The following is a 19,033-nucleotide window of genomic DNA, read 5'->3' on the forward strand; positions in this document are numbered from 1 at the left end:
GGGGAATGAAGACAATGATATTGCACATTGTAGTGCAGAGGTGTCAAACTCAATTTTGCAGAGGGCTACATATTAAATTTTGAATTCGTAGGTGGGAAAGATTAAAAATAAAAAAAAATGAACTGAATTATAACATTTTATTTATTAAATTATATAAGTATATAATATACGTTTGTTAAAAATCATATCAAAGTTATAAAAGATGGTAGGTAATTATGTTGAGCTCAAGGATCCAGATACCTGATTTCTCTTGTTTTTGGCAAGCTCATTGATGTCCGTTATCATATTAGTTGTTGTTATTTTACGAATTAATTGGAGATGTTCATTCGTAAGTCTTGTGCGATGTTTGTTCTTATTTATTTTCATGACGGAAAACATGTGCTCACATAAATAGGTGCTACCAAACATGCAGAGAATGCACGCTGCATGCTTTTTTAATTCCGGGTAATTATCCAAACTCTTGCAATATTGTATATAAAATGTAAAAGCATTAATCTCATAAAATTTTTCTTTCAAAATACTGTCCGATTGAAGATCTATCAACTCAATTTGTAAATGAACTGGGAAATGAGCTTAAAAATTAAATGGATTGTTGAACATTGGGAATTCAATTTCATTCAGTTTGTGAAAGTCTTTAGAACGATTGTTGAATTCCGTAATCAAATTTGAGAATATTCATCCAATTGTTTTTGGTTCACTGTGCCAAATGATTTTATATGAGAGAAATGGTCCAAAGTTTGATTTTTTAGGGTTGGATATATGAATACATTTGAGTGACAATTAAATTTTTACCCTGTAACTTTATATTCAGATCAGTCAAGTGTTTATACATATCTACTAAAAAGGCACAATCAATCCACCAGTCATAATCAATTGGTTTGCCTTTTTCTCGAAGCGCGTAGAAGACAAAAATAATAGGATATTTGTCTATTGTCTTTCTGTTTCACTTGTCTAGGCAAGCGCTGCCCTTGAAATTACTTATAAACATTCGTGTTGAGAGTACGAGTATTTAAAACATCCGTAGAGGAATCGAATGATGTCTTAAAGCTCCAAAAAAACAGGACTCTTTTTGTTACACATTGCGATCTCGGGCCTTATTAGCTAAGGAAAATATTTAGCAATCTGATAATGCAATCATTATAAGAATTGTTAAATTAACTATAGTAAATGAAATTTCCATTTACGAGTAAATATGAAAGGGGTTGCTGTGTATCATTCACAGAACTAAAAAACATGTAAAGAGAAACTGAAATCAGTTGACAAAGCTACTCAAGATTTTATACGTAGGACAATTTATAGTTTATATAAGGAGAAAAGGGTATAATCAAATTGCAATGGTTAATCATAAATTATTTTTATTTCAATAAATTTACATAAAATATACATAAACCAAATAACAATTATTTCTTAACAAAATTACAAAAACAATAAAAATGACATACATTGATACCAATAATATCAAGGTAAACTTAACAAGACAAGAGAATATTGAATGTATCACAGATGTTTGAAAAATTTCTGAACTACATGTTATATAAATTTTATGATAATATGAAAAAATTTGATAAAATGGTTAATAGTAACGTAGGTACAAGTTTTGTTGGTGATATGTATGAAGCTTTTCCACAAATTTTGATTTCACTCTCCTATAAATAAAAATAATAACAGGTAAGTATACAATATTCTAGGTGACCCTTAATATTAAATTACTATAGTTTTCTTGTTTACAAAATATTTCATAGATGTAGTATGCGCCAACTAGGAAAAAATTGTGCATATCTGGGAATTCGTCGAATATGCATCATCTTTTTTCTCGAGGTAAACGGTGAGTGGGGGGGGGGAGCCTAGCGGGGTTGGATAGTTGCTCTCGTGGAGTTTTAGTAGCCATGAGTCACTTTGACCGAAAGCGTCGTGATTTCTATGTTTGCACGTTTTACGAGAATGGTCGTTCATACGTCTTGAAAAGGCGACTGTATCGTCCAGAATATGGATTAAGACACATTAATGAAGTTCGAGGTGAAAATTATGGGTTAAGCGTTTTGAAGAGACCGGTTCAACGTTTTAACTTGTCGCGACATAGTTTACAACGAATTTTGAAGTTTAATCTTCAAATGCATCCTTATAAGCTCTAGTTAACAAAGGAATTAAAAGATACCGAGTTTGGAGCAAGGTTGGCATTTGCTGAAAAAATGATTAGTAGATTTTCCACTTTTGACTACATTTTTTTTCAGATCTGGCTCATTTTCATATTTTCATTTAAATGGGTTCGTAAACCGACAAAATCGTCATTATTGGACCAAAAATGGAACATCAAAACCACTGCATTGTCCGAAAGTAACGGTATGGGCAATAATCTCAAGCAAAGGAATTATTGATCCTTTCTTCTTTGAAGATTCATGAGGACGAAACATCACCGCTAATGCCGACCGCTATGTTATATTAGAGGGATATTTGACTCCAGAACTTGCGAGATCAAGAAGCGAATACGAGAATTTGGTCCCAACAAGACGGAGCGACCTGTCACACATCAAATGACTCTATGGCGGCTGTGAGACAGATGTTTCCCGCAAGACTGATTTCCAAAAGAGGTGATATCCCTTGGACCCCATGTAGCCCTTACTTGACGCCTCTTGATTTTTTTTGTGGGGAAACCTCAAGTATAAAGCCTACATGAACAATTCAAGGGACATCAGCTAAAGAAAAATATCCGCCACTAAATGGCAGAAATCACAACATATTTAATGACAAGAGTTTTCACAAATCTGCGTTCGTGTTTAGAGGAGTGCCGTCATTTGGATAATGTAATTTTTAAAAAATAAACATCATTTAATTATCTAATCATCATATCTTTTATTTGAACAATACCTTATGTATTTTTTAGCCTATACTAAATAACTGCACGTTCTATTGCACTCCCTGTAATTATTATTTACCACCAATTCAATATTATCAGTGGTGTAGGGTTTAAAATATTATAAATGAGAAAACCGTGCGCTTATTAAAGAACAACCAAGAAAAATAAATATCTTACAAATAATTCTGGTCATCAATTAGCGTAAATCTTATCTTCACTATCTGAATAGTAAACAACTTGTCCAGGTCCTCTTATAATATTTAATTTTTAGAATCAGTGAATCATTTAAAGTTATAGATAAACAACAGTACACAAAAATTAATCCCTTGGAATTCCTAAATAAAACCAGTTACTACATCCAATAATTCTGAGAAAATAATGAACGTAAATAGGATGCTATACACGAATAGAAAATTTTTTCTATAATCATCAGGTAGGTATTTTTAGTAGGGTTTCAGGTTCAGAGTCAGTGGTTTGTTATGAGCTGTGCAAGTGTGCGGTATATAAGGTCAAACTATTCTTAAATTGAACAATAAAGTATGTGGTAGCCGTGGCCTTCAAGGTCAAACATTAACAAGTCGATTTACAGATTTGGTAAACGTCCAACTAGATTCTAGCACAGAGAGAGGCCAAACAGTTAAAAAGAGACGGTAACATCTATCAACAGACACTCGACTGTTTTAACGACTTTGCAGTCGAGGAATTTCCAGAAGAGATGCTATCCAGAAAACAACGTTTTTGACAAATACCTCTCAGAATACTGCAAGGCTATGTGTGACAATAAGACGCAAAAAGAATGTTTCAGAAAATTTTCTAAAAATCAATTCTTATAGGTTAACAATCTAGAGTATCTTCGCGCCAAAGAATGAAAAACAAAATATCCTTGAGGTGTGTGCGGTACGAACACTGGGAATATTTAAAAAAAACATGATTTTAGACATAAAACATTAAATAAAAGGCAAACAGTAATGGAAAATAGTCATTTGATAAAGTGGAAAAACGAATATATAACAAAAATTCGGAAGTATCGTAATGAAGGAAGACAAATCTATTACTTGGATGAAACATGGTTTGACAGCCACGATACTGTTCGTAAAGCCTGAGCAAATAATAATTGGAAATGTAAAACGAAAGTACCCCGTTCGAGTTAACGCGATGCAAATATAACATATACCATAATACCAAACAATTTTGTTTGTTAATGAGACCTAAATTTACAGCGGTCATACAACAAAAGTTGGTCTGACTATTCTGGAAAAGGTTTCTTAATGAACATTTTAAGAGGATAATGAGTTTGTTGATAGTTCATGCTGGGGGTCAACATTGATTTATTTCTATCACCTGTTTGATACTTAAGCCGCGTACCAAAGCAGAAGATTATTACTCAGTGAATTCCGGCAAATAGTTACAAGAAGAAGAAGAAGCATTCTACCAGCTAACTCTGTAATTGTTTGTGACAATGCACCCTAATAGCAGTTCACAAAAAACATTGTTTTCTATTATAACAGCTTAAGATTTGGATTATACGAAGTAATTAAATTACAAAAGAATAAGCATATTATAGTATCAAATTGATGAACTTATACAGGAACATGATCACACTTTATTACGTTTAACCCCATATCAACCGAACTTAAAGCAGATAGAACTTATATGGGATGCCGTTAACCAAATAAGACAATTAAATATGACTTAAAAATTGAATCATGTTTTCAAAGATTAACTAATCATGTTATTAAAATGGCAGATGAATGTTTCTATTGGTATAGACAGACGCTTATAAAGACATTAAACTAGTTATTGTTAAATTAGAAAACGATTCAGAAATCAGTGAGTATGAGTCTTCCGAAAATAAGGACTGATTTGATACTTTAATGAGATTACTGATGTAATGTTTCTGTTTCTCATAAATGCTTGGCTTTACCTTATCCTAGTTGAGGCGTGCATTATTCTTTTTAAAATTACAAGGCAGTTTATTTCAATATAGATAAAATACTTTTTTAAAAAAACTAATGAAATATGCTGTTAGTACAAATATAATCTATATAACTTATACTTACATTTGCATTTCTGTTAATGCAACTCATATAATGTCTTCTGGGAAAGTCGTTATATGTTGCTCTATAACAAGCTAAGGACATATTATAATCTACTTCTACAGGATCAGGAGTATCTATGCTAGTATTTGGTTCGCCTAGACAGACGTTGTTTACAACTAATAGAATCATGTTGCTTCCAGACACCTTTTGGACAATGTATGGCCTGTATTAAATCAAAATTTTAAACCATTAATTAGAAAAAATAATAAACATACATTAAATAATAATTTATACCTTTATGAACAATTAAATTAATGAACACACTATTCACTATCATCACTAAACCAACAGTCTTAAACGAACTGTCTGACTTGCGTTTCAGTAATGAGTCTTCAAAGACCGAAAGGTGAACTATTCATTTGGTGTAGTGGTAGTGGTAAATAGTGAATTCTGGCTCACATTCGAGGAGCAAAAATTCAAAAGGAATATTATCCAACATTTACATTTTTTCGCTTCTAGATGGCGATATACACCTTAGCTGACTTTTGATTTAAGCCACTATTGCAAATCATTCAAATGAATCTCCTTTAAAACCTATGTTAAAATATCGCTATTAGTTCAAATATTAGCTCCATAAAATAGTTATTTTCCTAACAAGTACGGAAAGTGATACTTTCCCGCACGCGACTCAATTTGTATCCAAACATAAAACTTGGCTTAGAGTGAATAATTGAAACCAATTTCATTTCTATTTACATTCAATTAATAATATTTCATAGTTAACACATTAATAACTATTGATACACCAACACTCACAACTACAAAATTTAGGTAACGAACTTGACGTTTTCAGCGTGATCAGTATGAATACCATCAACGATTCCACAAACACCAACATTAATATTTCAATTAGGTACTGACCTCGAACATTCCACCATAGTTTTGTTATAAGCGCTAGTTGAGATATTTCTATCTGAATAGTGAACAAGCGAATATAAAGCCATTTGAGTATCACACGGTTCAGGTTTTGTTACTTGTATAGCAAATTTTTGTACAAATTCTTTATCGCTCAAAGGCATTTCTGCTTCTTCATAATGGTTATTGTCGTTATTATGAGCAGAATATTCATTTTCATCCATAACTTCATAATGAGTTTCTTGAAAATGCTCAGAAGGAAAAATTTCAAACTGGTTTCCTGCTACAGTTTTGATAAGTGAAATGAAATATCCAGCAAACCAATTAAACAAGTTAGTAATGTGAACAATTGGCTGAAAATGAAAAATAAAGAGTATGTATTACATAATAATTGATAAAAATCATTGAATCTTAAAAATTGGAATGATGATGAAATACAAATCTTCGTCAGTTTCATACAACCAGGTAGAGAATTGTACCTGATTTGAGGGAGGTTTTAAAATGTTTATTTACAAATGTTCAAAGCTGATAATGATAGATTTTGTTGTCTTTGAATAATCTATTCAAAATATACTTATGTATTCTATAAAAAAGTCTTAGTTGACTAGGTATCTTAAAAAATATACTATAATAACTGTATTCGTACCGATAGTATCCTGGTTGCTGGGCTTTCCATCTCTTGACCTTCGGCACATAAACCTTGATAATCATACATAGTGGTAACTTTATAAATTTTTTCTTCTAGCAGTTGATTCATAATGTCCGGCATTATTTTTCCAAAAAAGAAACCTGTTTCTTTGGGATTGTCGCTAACGATGACATAACCGTTATCATCTAGTACTAAACAATGAAGTTCCTGTGATGCACATGTTCTTTTACATGGAATGTTTCCACACTAAAAGACAAGTTATTTAAAATTTTGAAAAATTTATATGTCCTTATCAAATATTAACCTCTCTGATTCAAATATTTACTATGCAAGATTTTGTTATTCTCTCAGTATATGAGCGTTGTCTGGAATGACATAAGGCAGAAACAGGACATTTTTTCCATAATCATTTATAGATTTCAACATAGTCATCTATTAAGTCTATACATTTAGACCAACGACGTTCTAACCTTATTAACCCTTTCAAGGAACAGTTGCAACCTTTCTTTTCAAAATAGGCGTCTCGTCTGATGAAAATCTCTCTCTTGTAAGTGTAACTTTGAGGTCCACATCTGGTGGGTTTTCAACCAATTCATGAATTTCAACCATTGCGATAACCGAAGTTTGAAAAAGTGCGTTGTCCTGATGAAATAGCACTTTCTATTTCTTCAAATGCGGTCGCTTTTTACAATTTCTCCTTCATTTTAACAAGCAATGATGCTAGATTTTTGGAGGTAGTCGATGAACAATCCCATGACTATATCAAAAAACGGTCGCCATCTCTTTTCTGGCTGATGAAACCGTCTTGTCTTTTTAGGAGGAGGCTCGCCCTTCGCAATCCGTTGTCATCTCTGTTTTTTAGTTTTAGGAGTGTGGGGGTGGATCCAGGTTTACTCGACAGTTATGAATCGGCGCAAAAAATCTGCATAATTTTGATTAAATTGCATCAAAATATTTTGGAAAATTTTTATTCGAATGCGCTTTGGTCAAAAATAGGCAGCTTATGCATGCATCATTCTACATTCAGTATATTACAAATACGGTCTTTCCATATTTCAAATAGCCTGCTTTAACTCTCTAATCTTAATCCAACGGCCGTCCAGTACCATTGAATTCAACAAAATTTTACAGTGGTAAATGATGGTCTACACATACCGAGTCTAACTTCTTTTTCATTTTGTGTTAATGTATTGCCTTTCAAAAACAAATATTCAATGGCAGCTCGATAATCTATTTTTCCCATTACCAGATAAATCTACAGAACGACTTAATTATATAATTTTCAAACAAGAAAATAAGCGTCCAAAATGGCTGAAATTCTAGTGAGAATCTCAACGCAGCTTTTATTGGTATAACTGTTGATATCTTTAAATTGAGAGGTCGGAAACTTTGAAGACAACCCTCGTATATGGTAACTTAATGCTCTGTTAAATGTTAAATGTTAAATTACATGGTAAGTATAATATTTGTTGCTAAAATTACAATTTAAACCCACATGAGAATTAAAATCAGTATGTAAACTAAACATTGCTTTTATTTTATAAGTTCTTAAGTATGGTTTTTTTTATTTCTATCTTTATAATGAAAAGTCACAAATAAAACAATAAGGTTGTACTAACATGTTTCTTTAAAGAATGATAAGAATGTACTTACTTTACTTGTAATTTGTGTGAATAAAGTTTGTAAAGCTCCGTGGAAAAACTGATATCCAACAACAGCTACTGGGGCTTTCTTACTACCATCTTCTCGAAATATCGCCTTACTAACAGTGACTAAACTTAGGCTCGAGTTTCCTAAAACATGTAATGATTTTATTTTTTGTCAAAAAAGCACCGAGAAAATAGTATATTTATTAATGCGATAAGCTATTTGTGCCGCTAAATTTAAATTCTAAGCAAAACATCACTTAAAAAATGACAAACCCACGTAAAGAAATTTGAAACTGTGGGTAAAGTTTTTCTACTAGTGCTAAAATGAAGTAACTAGTATAAAAATAAAGAAGTATGATCGAATTCCAAAAATTACATTTGTCAAATGATTTTTATTTCTTTTGTTGTTACCTGTATAATGTGGGACAGCATAGATAAAGTCTTGTGGATCAACATAATGATGCTCAACAGCTCGTTTATACCAAATTTCATCAGTGGCTTTATTGTGGAGAATTTCAAAGTTTCTATAATTTAACAAATAAAATTTAATATATATATATATATATATATATATATATATATATATATATATATATATATACAGTGCTTTTCAGATAAAAGTATCCACCTTTAATAACTTTTGTAATACTGGTATTTAGAAAAAATCCAAAAACACGTCAATTTATGTTGGAAGGGGCAAGCATTATGGCTTATTTAAACTTATTGGAAAAGCCACCCCCTCACCCCAAGCAGCATCCCCTTTATTTTTTTAAATTACTTTTCATATTTTTTATGTAAAATTTGGATACTCCTCTTTGAGTTGATTTCAAAAATGTATAATACTTGTAGGTTAAAGTGGTTAGTTTATGAGATAAACAATTTTTCTTTTAAGAGCACAAATTTTACTTATTATTTACTTTCACCTTATTTGCCTGTACTAAAATGGGTTGTACAACAGTTCAAACTCTTTAATCTTTTTAACTGTGCTATTTATTATGAAGTTACAATAAGTGTTCAAAATGAGTACCATTCACTTCCATACAATGGTATAATCTATTTTGAAATGCCTCTCTGACATTGCTTAATATGGCTGGATTTAATTGTCGACATTCATTTTCTATCCTCTCTCGTAAATCATCCAGAGATTCTGGTTGGGTAGCATAAACTTTTGTTTTTAAATACCCCCATAAAAAGAAGTCTAAGGGTGTTAAATCCGGTGACCTAGGTGGCCACTCCATCATCTGCCCCCTTCTACCTATCCAACGAGCGGGGAATTTTTCGTTTAAAAATTGTCGGACAGGCATAGCATAGTGTGGGGGAGCTCCGTCTTGTTGAAATACCAGTAAATCTTCGGAAAGGTTATCATCATTTTCTATTATTGTTGTAATACGTGGGTCAACCCCTTCCCTGAGTAACTCAAGATATGATTCACCATTTAAATTTCCGTTGATGAAGAAAGGTCCGACAATGTGGTCACCTAGGATACCACACCAAACGTTTAACTTTTGGGGATGTTGTGTATGGAATTCACGCATAATATGTGGATCACTTTCAGCCCAATATCTACAATTATGCCTACTTACTAAGCCATTTAATGACCATGAGCATTCATCAGAAAAGCAAATATTGTTTAACAATTGTGGATTGTTATTGATAATTTGCGTCATTGATTCGCAAAACTGTAGACGACGATCAAAATCATCTTCATTCAACATGTGCACCAACGTAACTTTGTATGGGTGGTACTTGAATTTATGTAGAACAACGATTGGGGTTGTTGAGCCTCTAAGCTGACTTGCCCTAAAATTGCCACTTGGATTGCTTCGTTATTTACGAGTCCCTGTCGCTTATGCACTTTATTGCAAACAGACCCTGTTGTGGTAAATTTCTCCATCAGTTGAATTACATATTTATGAGTTGCATGTCTTCCGTCATGTAATTCGTTAAATATTCTAGCAGCAGCTCTTGCACAATTATTATTTTGGTAGTATAAACCTACAATTTCAATTCTTTCTTGCAAAGAGTAAACCATTTCAGAGAAACAAAATAAATAATGTATCAAATTACACTATCAATAGTGACTGCAAATTCTAGTTGACAATGTCAAACTTTAATAAAAAGTAGAGTTTTTTGTTGTTTGGATTTTTTAAGTAGAATAAATAGCACAGTTAAAAAGATTAAAGAGTTTGAACTGTTGTACAACCCATTTTAGTACAGGCAAATAAGGTGAATGTAAATAATAAGTAAAATTTGTGCTCTTAAAAGAAAAATTGTTTATCTCATAAACTAACCACTTTAACCTACAAGTATTATACATTTTTGAAATCAGCTCAAAGAGGAGTATCCAAATTTTACATAAAAAATATGAAAAGTAATTTAAAAAAATAAAGGGGATGCTGCTAGGGGTGAGGGGGTGGCTTTTCCAGTAAGTTTAAATAAGCCATAATGCTTGCCCCTTCCAACATAAATTGACGTGTTTTTGGATTTTTTCTAAATACCAGTATTACAAAAGTTATTAAAGGTGGATACTTTTATCTGAAAAGCACTGTATATATATATATATATATATATATATATATATATATATATATATATAAATATATATATATATATATATATATATATATATATATATTTATATAAAGCGTTTTCGTCGTGGGAATGTGGCAGAATTAATCACCAAACTCTAGTATATTCCGAGCTTTCGAATACTTCGTTCCAATTCATATTTTTTAAAGAAATATATTGAAATAATTTTAATTGCATATAGAGCAGTTAAAATTATTTCTGTGAGTTTTTAATGAATAAGTGAATTGTTTCTATTTTCACATCAAATATTAGTTTAGAAAATATTTAAGTTCGGTCGAGAACAAATTTCAGAGTTCAAAAACATACTGCATGTAATCCATTGTCATTGGACAAACATATATGAAAAAAATTTAATCATTAGTAAAGTAAGTCTAATTGTAATTTACTGAATGTTATTTCTTGACAAAAATTGGACTTGGGGCTACTTCTTCTTCTTCTACCTCCTGTATAGTATTGAAAAAGCTATGAAAGCTATTGTGTCTTCGCTTGCTCTCCAAAGCTGCCCTATCCATAATTTTCTTTGCGTTTTCATATTTGAAATATATCCCTTGAAGCTCCTTCTTTGCTTGTACATATTTATTTTGGTCTCCTTATTTAGAATTTTGCTCTCCAGCATCTTCTTATTTGCTTGGTGCTCTAATAGTTGGTAATATATTATTTCTTTTATTTCAGATCTTCATCATAGTCCCGTCATAATCTCCTAATTGTATTGTTTCTCTTTTGAACTACTTGCCGTACGCGATATTAGGACCTTATGTGCGGAACTTCGATCAACCTATACCATCTGAATGGCCAAAAATTGGTCAAAAAAGTTCAGTTGGTTGTATTGATTGGTCAGCGCTAGAATATTTTTTATTATTGGTTGAAGTTTTTCAAGGTGATTCAGAAATTTTAGCACCTCATTTTCGAAAAAAGGAAAAATTCCACCTATGCGTAATGGAGAAGCATTCGCTGATAATTAGTCAACTTATATAAACATTTGGTCAGTTCAATTTAAAAATAAAAAAATTTAAATAAATTGTCATTGTCGTAACGTTCATGCTTTGGGTCGGTTAATTGTATCACGGCAGTAAGCACTTACTAACCTACTCAGAGCTCTTTACTATGAACCAGAGGAAGTGGTATAATTTCTTTTAAAGAGAAAACTTGTACTTCTACCGAATATATAAAAGGGGAGGAAGAAATAGGAACGTGAACGTCAAAGTACATACATGAAAGATGATGATTAATTAGATTATTTTATATGAACATCCGTTTTTCAAATTACTTTATGTCTTTCAAGTCTATCTTGAAAGAACGGTATGTAAGTGTAAACCGTGTATATAATAATGATGTTTATGTAAGTAGTGTGGAGGGTGTAGGTAAGGAGAGCCGTCTTGTATGGGGGATTAGTTGAAAAAGTGTCCAGCTGTAAACAACAAATTATAATACGAAGACTCGCCAAAATAACTCTAGTGTAGCAAGTGAAAATGATATGAATTTAGCAGTTATATATTTTATGTACACTTTATGCACACTCGAATAAATTTGTATATTAATATTTTCTTTGAAATAGTTATGACTTTCAAAAAAGAATTTAATTTACTATCCTACTCTAATAGCCGCTCTTTTTAAAATTCTCCCACTTGCTACTATTGCGCCACCTTAATTTGTTTCCATTCCATAGACATTTTTCGATACACCAAGATGGTTCTTGTTCTTCACACATGACTACCTACTAGCGGGAAATCACAAACCAATGTGTGGAATATGCAAAAGTAAGTTAACAGTGAAACACCTCTAAATTTACTGATTAAAATATGACAAGGAACGAAAAATGAATCAATTACCACATTCACTGGAAAGGTACTTCAAGAAGACTCAAAAAAACTTATGAACTACCCAAAAGACTGCAAACTAAGTAATAAAATCTAGATTCACCGATCGAATGTATTAGACCTCAATTACTCTTTAATAACCCTGCGTGGTTGATGCGGAAGAAAAAAATCATGATGTTTATGTTGTATTGGAATCAAGAAAAAATTTAAAAAGTCAATTATTTACCTAAAAACTCTCAGAATTCGTAAAGAGTATTAAATTTTCTACTAATAATAATACATTATGGGGATTGTATAACTTTCAAAATGTTATCAATTCATTTTCCACAAAATTATTAAAACAAACAGCTTTATTTTCTTAAAACGAAGTTATAAAAAATATTTACTTCACTCCGTCTCGTTAATAGTAAAGTAAATAGTAAATTAAGCTGACCAAATATTTATTTAAGCTGACCAATAATCAGCGAATACTTCTGGATTGCACATAGATCAAAATTTTTATTTCTTTCTCGGATGTGGTGCTAAAATTCATTAATGACTTTGAAAAAATTCAATTCATAAAAAAAATTCTTAAGCCCTGACTAATTAATAAGACCAATCAACATTTTATGACCAATTTCTGACCTTTTCGAATGTATAACTGGTAAATCGAAATTGCGCATATGAAGTGCTAAGAACGCGGAACTGGTTGCCGTATATAATAATTTTTCCCTTATTTATTCGTAACTCGTGGTATTATTTGATCCTCAATGTTTCTAAAGTTTTCTCTACAGAAGACTCCCGATTATCAAAGTTAATTGGGACCAGGACCACCTCGACGGGTTAAGTTCAGTTATGGTAGAAAAGACGTAAAACCCCGTGAAAGGTTGATTTCCTCGTCGGTAATCTCCATCTGAACATCTTGACTGCACTAATCACGAATGTCTTCGCTGTTGATTTGATCCACAACGGTTAACTCATTGGCTATTTCGACTAGTTGACTGACGTTTGCATGGTCCGTCTTTGCCAAATAAATTTTTCCACGACTTTTGAACGGTAGCTGTTTTCACCTCATCTAGCGCTGACGCAAACCAGTACGACACATCTTTTAATGTGACTTGTTTAAAGGCATCCTTAACAGTCATTTCTTCGTCTAACTTCAAAATTAACATTTAGTGAAGCCTTTGCCGGTAGATCCTATTCATCGCTTCTAGAACCCCTTGGTCTAGAGATTGTATTAGCAAGGTTACATTAGGGGTAGAAATATTGCCTTGATACCACCAATGCACAGTTCTTGAGCATCAGAGTGGGATGGCGCATTATCCAATAGTAGAACAACTTTCCTGAGAGGCTTCTATGATAGGTACAAATTTGTTGTAAAACCAATCACTTAATATCAATTCGTTCATCCATGCACTCCTTTGGTTGCGGTACATTGTTGGCAGTCAGTCGACTTCTACGTTTTTAAAGGCTCTAGGGTTTTCCGCCTTTCCATTAAGCAGCTGTCTTAGCTTCAATGAGCCATTAGATGTAGCCAGTACCGTTACTCCCCTTTTGTTTTTTTTAAATCCAGGAGCAGTCCGATCAGAAGTTAATCCTTCCTTGAACACAAATTCTTCAATTTTTTTTTGAAATTCCGCGATTCTAGATGAGTCTGCTGATAGCTTCTCACCACTAATATTTAGCTGCCATACCTCTTCTTCCATCGGGCCAGCCATCCTTCACTCGCGGTAAATGTTTCCTGGCAGTCTTTAAAGCTTTTATGAAATTCAAGCGCCTTAGAGTGCGAGTTCAGAGCCAATTGAGTCTAGAATGTGTCATATTCCCCCTCCCACGATATGACAACTCGACCTAGCAACAGCCAGTAGACGCCAGTAGAGGCGTGTACGATTCTACCGCGCTTGTTACTGCATTAAACAAATAACCATCGCGGCTCCCCATAGATGTCGCGCTATTAAGACCTTTATTTATGTTGGTTATATTTGAATGACAGGCTGTTAACCCGGAGGCTTGGTTAATCGAGAGCTGGATAACCGGGAGTTTACTGTATTTATATTTCTTAGTACGTGCGATAGATTGAATAGTGTTGCTGATAAGGAGTCACTCTCATTTTCTCCTTTTTTAATTGGAATTTTTCTGTTTGCTGGTTAGCTTGATTCGGAAAATTTATCAATCAATATTATGTAATAATGCGTTTTTATTAAATTTAAACACAATTATCCAAAAACTTATTAAAAAACATAAATACTTACGGCTCTTGTTCGGGTGTTTCAATATTTTGTGGAAAATTTTGCCATCTTGTGAGACCACTGTGGGTTGCCATGAATGCAATAACAATTCCTATCTTTTTTACCAATTCCGCTCTGCATGCAAAAGAATTATTACATGAGCACTTGCAACATTTGCACAACTCGAAAAAATCTAGTATTTCCTTAAATTCGTAATAATCTTTACCACCGTACCTAAACAAAATAGAATTCTTTTGTTAAGGGAATATTGTGTAAAAATTTGGTTGATAATGCATTCAAAAGAAGATGCTTTGAAAGTAAACGGTTACAGCGATACTTACTCCGCGTCCGATTTCAAAAATTTTGTAAGAAACAAATCAAATACGTATTATAATAAAACAAGAAAAAGAAATATTTTTTTATTATACCTAAGTATCACACACAAACATTTTATTAAGTTGGTCATACAAAAACTTTGCTCGATGTATTCTATTACATAAAAATTTTCAGTTTCTGAAGATAGGTTATATTACAGACTCCCTAGATATACGTGGATAGTCCCAGAAATACTTGGTCCAACAAAGAAAACACAAAATTTTGGAAAAAAATATATTTATTGTTCGATGTCCATTTTATAATAAGAACTGCCGATATCACCTCTTCATTATTGGAAAGTCTTTGATCACCGAGCCTGGGAACAAAAAATAATCCCAAGTGGCTAAATAGGGTGCATGAGGTAGGAATTCAAACTTTTATTCATTAATTTTGGTAATAGTAATAAAGGATGTGTGACCTTGTGCATTGTCTTGATGAAACAACATTTTCTTCTTAGCCAAGTTTGTTATCTCAAACGTAGCAATGAATTCGCATAACATTCGCCGTTGATAGTTTTTCCTGTTTCAAAATAGTCAATGAAAAGTATCTTACGCGCATCCCAAAAAACAGACGCCATGACCTTGCCTGCAGATGGAAAGATCTTTGCCTTCTTCTGAGCCAGCTCTTTCTTTAAATTCCATTGTTTTGCTCGTTCTTTTGTTCCGGTTGTGAAGTGATGGACCCACGTTTCATGCATGGTTATGAAACACTGACAAACACTCGATGAAAATATCTTGATCAAACGTGGCACCCATCTTGCGCATACTTTCTCATGTCCAAATTTTCACTTAATATGCGAAGTACTGCCTGCCTGCTATGTTTGCTAGCTCGCGCAAAGACAAGGATTATATTGATATTTATAAAAAATTGTGGAGCAGTTACAGTTAATTACAGTTCTGGATGTTCCGTATCATCAGTGTTCATATTTGTAAAGCAGAGAATCACAAATCATTTCATGGAGTGGCACACTTTTAGGAAAATATTCACATGATTTTTCTTTTTTTTCAGTTGTCATTATTTCGATAATGTAGCCGCCCCACTCCGCTCCTTCAAGTTCATGATTATTAGAGAAGCTATCAAAATAGAGAAACCTGTAAACTGTCTGAACACAAGGGACGATAGCCAGATATTACCGGCAACTTGAAAACACTATTTCCATACACTTTGCTCCAATACAATTCCGGCCAACAATAAAATTTCTCTAAAATCCCCCGAGAAGCCGAGATGCACCCATTTATTAACCCTCCCGCCAATAATATACTTCTCACGCCGCCAAAAGCCCATAATCCGCCAAAGGATCTCCTATAATTACAAGATCCAGGCGACAAAGCCCCAGTTAGCTCAAGTTGTTGATGGTAAGCATATTATTTTTATTAGTTACTTCAATCATTTTATATTTTTATGCTTTCAGCTTTTTTTCTTCGGGGAAATTCCAAGAAGTATGCAGATTGAGGCCTTGGAATCAACCAAGAAAAGGGGTGATTCGTTTCGGGGAGTAGGCAGATAACCACCCTATCCCCACTCTTTTCTTGTTAATTGCTCAAAAGCGGGAGCGGAGACGTCCAGGTGTGACTGGTGTGTCTTAAAATAACTCAAAAAAAAATATATTTAACCAATATATTTTGTTTTGAGTTTACCTATATCAAGAATAAACGTATATGGAAACTTGTAGGTGGTAACGCAATAGGTAGCTAGCGCTTTAGTTATAAAAATAGAAAGAAATTCTTTTGGCATTACAGTAGGGAACAATTTAAACACAATAGCACTTTTCGGAAACTATAATCCGGGTTTAGGTAGATCACCTATTAGTTGATTGCGGAGCCTAACCCAGAACAAGATTCAGATCACAGTTTCCGAACGTTTCGGTGAAAATTTCAAATTAAAAACATAATCTACAAGAACTTTTGATTGTTTTTTCCTTTTTTGAGCGTTAATTTTCCCATGATATTCATTGAGTTGTATATTCTAGACATTTGATAATTGGTATTGAGCAGTTATTAAAGATTTACCAGCTCATATCAATTTAGCAATAAAGTTTAATAGTAATAAGCTATTTTTATACTGAAATGCCGGAAAATATAAAAACCGCATATCTCAGTAACCTATCAATTATGCTACTCATGAGACTTAACAGTAGACAGCCATTTAAGGGAAATGAATAATATTCAAAGAAAGTGATCCAGGTTAGTTCCCGAACATTCAGATAGTGATCATTCCGAAAAGTCAAATCTCCGAGAAATCACTTGTACCAACATAGAACTATGTCAACCGTTTCAAGGGGGCTTTCGAAATAGTTCTTTTTGAATTATGTAAATTTCGCACTTATCATTAACTCTGTAATAATTCATTTTTCATTCTATTTTTTACTTCTATACCAACATCATTATCAAGATAAACCTTGCCGGCCTCTGTGAATACACTTGTATGTAATATGAATAATAGGGTAAATGTAATACTTTACCTTGCTGATGCCATCAATATTGACATAGGACTTTTTAGTAAAAAGATAATTTTGATTAGACGACGTCAAATTAGTAGGATTTCTAAATTGGAGCTCTTGTTGAACAAACTTACCCATTTTCCTCTCGACTGGTTGTAGTGATGTTGTCATTAAACCACTCCGTTAGTTTGGCGTCCGACACAACATGGCAGACTAATTTTCTGTCACCTTAAATCAATAGTTTCTTCATTTTAATACAAAAGCAGTTTGTGAAATCTTGTTTTTAAATTATACACAAAAATTGTTGGTGGGTAAACTATAAACTTACGAATTCAAGTGTTATACATGTTATTTCCGAGAGAACTTAGAAATTGTATTAGAAGGATAGGAAAATAATGTCATTTCTGCGCATATTTGATTGTCATTCGTCAGCTTATTATTATATTTCGAAATCGAAAAATAGCCAGTCAAATGTTTTGCAACATTTGCGACCAAAACATTTGGGTTATTTATCCAAGTAGGTGATTTCAATCTCTCTATTTCTCATCGATCAGGAAGATCAACAATATAAGATAAATCCATGTCATGCAATCGTTTAACTCTTAAACAACTTTAACTAAAATTGCTCGACCATCTGTTTACAGGAGATTAGAAAAATAAGAAGAGCTATCGATGGAGATACCTTAAAAAGGTTCGAGGTCAACGCTGGTGTTTCCCAGTGATACATCTTGTCGCCTACTCTCTTTCTCCTGTACTCCTGTACATCAACTATCTACTCGACAAAATTGAAAACTCGATCTATAGCTTCGCCGCACACTGGTGTCCTCTAACACCTTAATCCGTAGGCAACAACAGATTACCACTACCAATATCGATCTTGAAAAAATTCTAGGGTAGGTGGAAGCAATCTGATCCGAGTTTAATGCTGCAAAGATCCAGGCTTCTGGATATAAAAAGAAGGTTGGCACTGCAGCTGATCCTGTTTGGACATAAAATATTACTATCAACGCAATTTTGCTTGTCGGCTGTTAAAGTTGCAATATGTCCTGACATAGTCACGTGGCACAAAACTCTATATACTCCTTCTCGGCTTCTTATCCTCTACAAGATCCAGTCTATCTTTGGAGTATTTCTCGCATATTTGAAACATGGATCCCTAGGATTCCTTAGGATCCTCAACTGAATACAGAAGATTCGACTTATAGGCGATTTAGAGCTGGGAAGAAACATGGACAGCTTAGAGCACAGAAGAAAGGTCGCTGAACTTTGACAAAAAAAATAATTTCTCCGAAGAGAACAAAGTCATCCGTGTCTTTACATGCAACGTATTGAGTCCTATGTGATAATCCAATTGGATGAAATCGCAATAGATCTTTTCAATTGAATGAACACAAAGTCCGACGAAGCTGGGTTTGCATCCCAAAATCGCGCTTCTGTGTGTTTGATAGAATATATGCAGAATTTTTCACTTTAAGGTGTTGAAACCTGGACAAATTGTT

At 33.1% G+C, this 19,033-nt stretch overlaps 1 protein-coding gene across 4 annotated transcripts in view; it reads right to left on the bottom strand.

Moving 5' to 3' along the window:
- Positions 1-1,338: 1,338 nt before the first annotated feature.
- LOC130442103 (voltage-dependent calcium channel subunit alpha-2/delta-3) overlaps positions 1,339-19,033 on the bottom strand; it is a 54,186-nt gene continuing 36,491 nt past the window's right edge. For 2 of the 4 annotated variants that reach the window (XM_056776142.1, XM_056776143.1), the window contains 8 exons: positions 17,669-17,762; positions 14,744-14,854; positions 8,518-8,630; positions 8,111-8,250; positions 6,455-6,703; positions 5,815-6,161; positions 4,915-5,116; positions 1,339-1,646 (listed from right to left, as the gene is read on the bottom strand). In XM_056776142.1, the coding sequence (XP_056632120.1) occupies positions 1,542-1,646; positions 4,915-5,116; positions 5,815-6,161; positions 6,455-6,703; positions 8,111-8,250; positions 8,518-8,630; positions 14,744-14,854; positions 17,669-17,762 (1,361 nt within the window). In that variant the 3' untranslated portion in view covers positions 1,339-1,541. Of the gene's footprint in view, positions 1,647-4,914; positions 5,117-5,814; positions 6,162-6,454; positions 6,704-8,110; positions 8,251-8,517; positions 8,631-14,743; positions 14,954-17,668; positions 17,763-19,033 lie in introns of all 4 variants that reach the window. The other 2 variants (XM_056776141.1, XM_056776140.1) reach the window with 1 other exon arrangement.

Source organism: Diorhabda sublineata, chromosome 3 (genome assembly GCF_026230105.1).
Source record: "Diorhabda sublineata isolate icDioSubl1.1 chromosome 3, icDioSubl1.1, whole genome shotgun sequence".
In the NCBI taxonomy this organism is placed as follows: Eukaryota; Metazoa; Arthropoda; class Insecta; order Coleoptera; family Chrysomelidae; genus Diorhabda; species Diorhabda sublineata.